The sequence below is a fragment of the Cicer arietinum genome, chromosome 2, assembly GCF_000331145.2.
Source record: "Cicer arietinum cultivar CDC Frontier isolate Library 1 chromosome 2, Cicar.CDCFrontier_v2.0, whole genome shotgun sequence".
NCBI classification, from domain to species: Eukaryota; Viridiplantae; Streptophyta; class Magnoliopsida; order Fabales; family Fabaceae; genus Cicer; species Cicer arietinum.
In genome coordinates, this window is record NC_021161.2 from 13,930,176 (window position 1) to 13,937,290 (window position 7,115).

General features: G+C 33.9%; 1 protein-coding gene across 1 annotated transcript; it reads right to left on the minus strand.

Annotated features, from left to right (window-relative positions):
* Nucleotides 1-1,319: 1,319 nt before the first annotated feature.
* LOC140919243 (uncharacterized) lies at nt 1,320-2,931 on the minus strand. The gene is made up of 2 exons (XM_073364889.1): nt 1,542-2,931; nt 1,320-1,435 (listed from the first exon to the last, which is right to left on the minus strand). Exon 1 carries the CDS (start codon nt 2,734-2,736, stop codon nt 2,068-2,070), a length of 669 nt encoding a protein of 222 aa, XP_073220990.1. The 5' UTR covers nt 2,737-2,931; the 3' UTR covers nt 1,320-1,435; nt 1,542-2,067.
* Nucleotides 2,932-7,115: the final 4,184 nt, after the last annotated feature.

Here is a 7,115-nt window from a genome sequence, read left to right on the forward strand (position 1 = left end):
TGCTGTTGCTGGAAGGCAGAGTTCGGAGGATCCTGGTGTTGCTGTTGGAAATTTGGAGGCGGTTGCTGCTGCTGGGAGTATTGAGAGTAATTTTGTTGCTGCTGGAATAGTGGTTGTTGAGGCAAGTATTGAGGCCGAGGCGGGAACTGCTGATGAAACACAGGAGGAAATGAAAATTGTTGTTGTTGAAATTGTTGTTGTTGCTGCTGAAACTGCTGCTGCTGCTCTTGAAACTTTTGTTTCCACTCCTCATTCAATTTATCAATTGCGGCTTGTATCAGCTGTTGTGTCTTTTCTTCTTGCTCCCTTGCCCATTGCTTCTTTAACTGGTCAAGATCATTATCTATCGACGGACGATGAGATCGATCCGTACTAGCATAAGAAGAAGACGTCTCAGTCTGAATATAGCCGGTTGGACCTTTCTTAAAGGTTGATGATAAACTACCGGCACCCAGCACACGCCCTTTGTACTTGCCACCACTGATGTGCATAAAACTTGCGGTCTCATATTGTTTCCGCTGCACTGGACCAGCTCGCTGAGCAGGAGGAAGAGTAGCTTGATGATCATCCCATTCTTTCATGATTTGTTGAAGTTGTTCCTATATTAAAAATAAAAAAATAAAATAGTTAATAATTAATATATAATAATTTATAGGTCTAATTAATATATAACAATTAATATATAATAATTACCTGAATATTTTTTGATAATTCATCAGTATACTCATTTGTTTCAGGATTAACATGAAGATAGCGATGTATCTCAGCCTGAGTGACCTCCCTTCCAAGTTGCTTTTCCTAAAATATTAAATTAATGTCAAGTTTATAAGTTGGTGAAATGTGATGATTAATTGAATATAAATTAATAGATATATATTATAAATAATAATAAATTACCATATAATATTTAATTTCTCCAGCAGACATGGAACCTCCCTTATGAGTACTGGTACCCCTCTCAGATGCTCTATTAGTCTTTGCTTTTTCTCTCTTCTGTTTGTAAGCATCTGTGTTCCATTTCCTCCACAAAGCAGTCCAAACATTTTCACCAATCCAATTAGGCCGTTTTTCCTCCCCCTTATTACGTGCGTAAGCCAACATAGATGAGAGACGCTTTGAAAAGCGATGGTCAAATGAAGCCAAAACTGCGGCATCATGCTCTCTTTTCCAAGTGCATTTGGTCTGTTGTTTGTTGAAATTTAAAAAATATTAAAAATATAATTAGTAATTCAGTAAATTAATCAAATGTATAAATAAATAGTAATTAAATAAATTAATCTAATGACTTACTTTGAAACAATGTAAAAACTGATCAACTTCCCTAATTTGAGGTGTCTTATCCTCTTTTATCTCACCCCAAGACAACCATGGTTTTTTATATTTCTCTTGTATGACTTCAGCAATTGCCTTTGCAGATGATTTAAAAGGAAGATATCTTCAAAGTTTATATGCAAATTAAATATAAAAATAAATTAATAAAATTAATAATGTATTTACATTGCAATAATAATGAAATATTTAATCAATCATAGTTTACATACCCATCTCCTTCTGGAATGATGACAATGCGGTTGTAGCAATCAACACATCCGGGATCCATTATTTCGTCTAAGGTATAAGGCTCTACTGGGACCTCCGGATATAGAGGAATAGCTCCACCACTAGTACCAATGGACGGCATCGGCATGAGAGATGGGTCATTAACAACACGTTTAGCAACTTTTTTCTTACCACGTGATGTTTTGGATATTCCTCGTATTGCCGCCGTTCCTGTTCCTCCCGATCCATCCGAACCTCCTGATCCTCCTGCAGATCCTCCTACTCCCGACACTGAAGCCATGTCTATATATATATATATCCATATCCATACATATATATAATATAATATATGTGTGTATACAATTAACATAAGATTAATTAATAATGAAGTATACATAAATAAATTATAACACTGACATAAATAAAGAAATATATATAAAATATAAAAATATATATATAAGGTGTCGTTCATTTCAATTACAATATATAATATTATAGATATAGAAACACACATATATATATAATTAATTAATTGTCTTCGTCTTCGTCTTCGTCATCATCGTCGTCGTCATTTGATGAGTGAATTAAGTCATTGCCTTCATCATTCTCTAATTCATCTATTTCTTGTTCATCAACTTCTTCTCCAATGTGTGACTCATGACAAAGTTGACTAATAGTCTCATCTCCAATCACATGATCCAAATTTGACATTTCATCCATTTGAAATGCAACTTCTTCATTTTGACCTGCTTCAACTTCTTCGATTCCACTCGTTGGTCTTGTTTTGATTGCAGCACACCAACCTTGTTTGCTTCTGACAGTTGATGGATAAGGAACATAATAGACTTGTCTTACATTATGGGCCAGGGCAAATGGATCAAACCGTGGATATTTTTTGCTCATACGAATGTCTACAGTATTGGATATCAAATTTATTTTAGTTCCTCTGCTAGATGGATCAAACCACTTACAGTAAAACAACACCACTTTTTTCGCATAATCTAGGAACGTGTAGTCAATTTCGTAAATATGCTCAATTATGCCATAGAAATCTTCTACTACACCACTATCAGAGACACTTTTCATACAAACTCCACTATTAATTGTTTCTTTTCCTTCAGTCCAAGATTCGGTGTGAAATTTGTATCCATTGACGTAATAGGTGTGCCATTCTTTGAAACTTCTACTCGGGCCCATAGATAAGTGCCTTAAGTGGATGTTGATAGGAGTTTGTTCTTCGAGATGCACTTGTTGTTGAAACCATAATGGGAAATTTGAATGTATATCATCAGATGATTGTCCCGTATTTAAAAATGCCCTGATCGATGACCATATATATGGTGAATATCAATTTAATCATATAATTAAATATAATTAATATGAAGAGAAATTTGAAACGTACTCAATGTATGGTTTAACTTCGGTGCAGTTAATCAAAACGTGAACATGTGCCGCATTAAATACTTTGTCGCTTGGCCAGAAAATCGGAAAATCCCTACCAGCATGATGACCAGACAAGCAAAAAACTGATAAAGCATGTGGATGACGTATAACACTATCAGTAGCGTTTCTTCCGTTAACTGGTGACAACGTTTCGTTGTTGAAATAATGAGAACAAAAGTGTGTTGTTTCACGGTGAAGGTAAGATGAACAAATTGAGCCCTCAACTCTAGCTTTGTTTTTCACCGACCGTTTTGAATAACCCATGAACCTATAATATACAAAGAGATGTACAATAAGCTCCATGTATATATAAGTTGAAGTATATTGAAAATCAAGTATATGTATATATATATCACCTTTCAAATGGATACATCCATCTATACTGAACTGGTCCACCAAGCCTAGCTTCACTTGCAAGATGCACTGAGAGATGCTCCATGGAATCAAAAAACCCAGGAGGAAATACTTTCTCCAACTTACATAGAATGATCGGAATGTCATTTTCCATCTTGATGAGATCTTTATCATAGAGTGTTGAAGAACACAAATTCTTGAAATATTGACTCACTTCAATAAGTGGGTTCAATACATGTGTCGGTAAAGCACTAAAGGCAATAGGAAGTAAACACTCTAAAAATATATGACAATCATGACTTTTCATCCCATGCATCCTCCCATTTTCCACATCAGCACATCTTGCCAAATTAGAACAATAACCGTCAGGCGTCTTCAGCTCTTTGATCCAACGATAAACAGATTTGGCTTCATCAGTAGATAAAGTGTAATTCGCACGAGGTTTTAGGGTCTTGCCGTTTTGTTCCACCAACAACAAATCTGGTCGTCTGCAATATATACCTATGTCTTTTCTGGCTTTGTCATTATCTTTTGTTTTTCCTTTCACATTCATCACGGTATTAAATATGTTGTCAATGAAATTTTTCTCAATATGCATAACATCGAGATTATGTCTCAAAAGATTATCTTTCCAATATGGTAGATCCCAAAAAATACATCTTTTTGTCCAATTGTGCCATTGTCCGTAACCTTGTGGTTTACAAGCCACACCATTAACAACATGTACCTTTGGCATATCTTTTACTTTATTCCAAACTTGTTCTGATGTCAACTTAAGCGGGGGTCCTAGACTTTCTGCATAGCCCTTCATAAATGCAGCTTTGTTCCTTCTAAATGCATGATCAGCAGGTAAAAACCTACGATGCGAGTCAAACCACGATGCTTTCCCGCCAAATTTTAAAGTAAATGCTTTTGTATCTTCCATACAAATAGGACAAGCTAATTTACCATGGGTGCCCCATCCTGACAACATCCCATAAGCGGGGAAATCATTAATGGTCCACATCAATGCAGCTCTCATCATAAAATTTTCTCTCCGAGCAATATCATATGTCAAGACACCATTCCACAACCTCTTCAAATCGTCAATCAAAGGTTGTAAAAAAATATCAATACCAGTTGTAGGATTAGAAGGACCTGGTATCACAGCAGCTAAGAACATATAAGGTTTAGACATACACATATCAGGAGGAAGATTGTAAGGAGTAACAATAACCGGCCAACAAGAATAAGGAGTAGACGATGCTTGTATGTACGGCGTAAATCCATCTGAGGATAATCCAAGTCTTACATTGCGTGGATCTGACGCAAAATCAGGATGCATTTGATCAAAGTGTTTCCATGCCTGACCATCAGACGGATGTCGCAACTCGCTTGAATTTCTTCTATTCTCATAATGCCACGTCATATTTCCTGCAGTTTGTATTGATGCAAACAATCTCTGCAATCTTGATACAATAGGTAGGTAAAACATTGCTTTCCTTGGAATTGATTTTCCCCTACTTACCCTAGAGTTATTCCTTTGGTGATACCTTGGTTGTTGACAAAATTTGCATTCAACTAAGTTAGCATCATTCATACCAAATTCATTGTCATAATACAACATGCAACCTTTAACACAACAATCAATCCTCTTGACACCTAATCCTAACTTTGACACTAACCGTTTCGCATCATAATAACTTTGCGGCAAACCATCTCTAACAGGTGTTGCATCTAGCATCATTTTAGTCATGAAATCCAAAGCTAAATCAGGAACATGAAATTGAGACTTTAGACCTAATAGTCTAATACACATTGATAACTTTGAGTTTGAAGAACCTTCAAACAACGGTTTATTTGTCTCTTTCAAAAGACCATAAAATCTCTGAGCTTCTTCATTGGGAAGTCCATCGGTATCGTCATATTGATCTTCATTGAATGACAAATTAACCCCAACAGCATCCGAGATCATATCATTCATCGCCTCAAAGTGTTGATAGTTATAATAATCTATACCTAACATGGTAGTACTACTTGAAGGACCTGTGTTATAATTCTCCATAGATGTACTAGTATTAGGCGCCGCTGGAGACTCTTCTCCATGATTAGTCCAAATCCAGTAGTTAGGCATAAATCCATCTGCATACAAATGCACTCTTATTTCATCTTCACTTTTAAACCGTCTACATCGACATAAACAACATGGACATCTCATTCCCCCTTCATCTTGGACAATTTGTTGCACTCTCGCAAAATTCAGAAAGTCTTCAACCTTGTTAGCAAAACGTTGTTTAAGACCCTTTCTTCCAGGAAAATTCCTATCGTACATCCAACTACGGTATAAATCCATATATATATATATATATATATATATATATATCTGTGTGTGTGTGTGTGTGTGTGTGTATATATATATGTATATGTTTATTCTAAAAATTAAATAAATATATAAATTATGTGCATATATATTTATATATATATCGATGTTTTATATATTAATTGCTTTATTTTTCAAAAGCATTATATATAAATTTTGACATATTTATATGTCAATTAGGGGAGCATGCATCTGCACACAATATAATATATTATTATCAATACTATCAATACAATATAATATATTATTATCAATACTATCAATACAATATAATATATTATTATCAATACTATCAATACAATATAATATATTATTATCAATACTATCAATACAATATAATATATTATTATCAATACTATCAATACAATATAATATATTATTATCAATACTATCAATACAATATAATATATTATTATCAATACAATACAATAATATATAATATATTATTATCAATATAATATATATATCAATACAATAAATATATATAAACCTATATAAAATTTTAAATGATGTTTTTTTAAAAATCAAGACTAATAATCAAGACTTATTTATAACAAAAAATAATAATATCATCAATTTTAATAATGTTTTTTTAAATAATAATTATATTAAAACTAATATATTTTAACCGTGGTTTGAAACTTTAATTTATCATATATTAATATGTAAACAACATCATTCCTATTTTTTTAAAAATAAATTTATAAAACTAATCTAAATATAAATATTACTAATCTATATTTTAAAAATAATATATATATTTACTAATCTAAATTTAAAATATATAAAATACTAACTTGATGCCGAGTAGCGTCTGACTTCAAGCTTTCACTCACGTACGATGCTTGCAAGTCTTCGAAATAATTAACAAGCACTGTAAAAATAAAAATCAATAACATTAATTAGTTATATCAAATTAAAAAATAAAATTATAAAACTACATATATAATATAATTTATACTTACCAAATTTAAATGAAGCTTAAGAGTAATTTTGTGTAGAGAGAAGGAGGAGAGAATGGTTAGAATGAGGTTTTAGAGAGAAGTTGTGTGAAAAAAAAAGAAGGAGGGGAGAAAAATATATATAGGGTCACATTGAGCATTTGTGGCGGCCAAAGCAGCCACAATGCCAACGGATACATCACGTTTGTGGCGGCCTGGGCGGCCAGAAAAGCCAACGGCTATAATGCCATTTGTGGCGGTCTTTGCCGCCAGAAAATCCAACGGTACAATCCATTTGTGACGGCCTAAGTGGCCACAAACGCCAGCTGTATCGGGCCTCCTTTGTGGAAGCCTTTGCAGCCACAAATGCCACGTGCGCATTCCTTTGTGGCGGCCTTTGCAGCCACAAATGCCACTGGTCCCGTCTGCCTTTGTGACGGGTTTGGCCCTCACAAAATTGATTTTTTTTGGCTGGGAAA

Coding starts and splice junctions, on each gene's coding strand:
- LOC140919243 (XM_073364889.1), bottom strand. CDS start 2,736: ATGGGCCCGAGTAGAAGTTTCAAAGAATGGCACACCTATTACGTCAAT.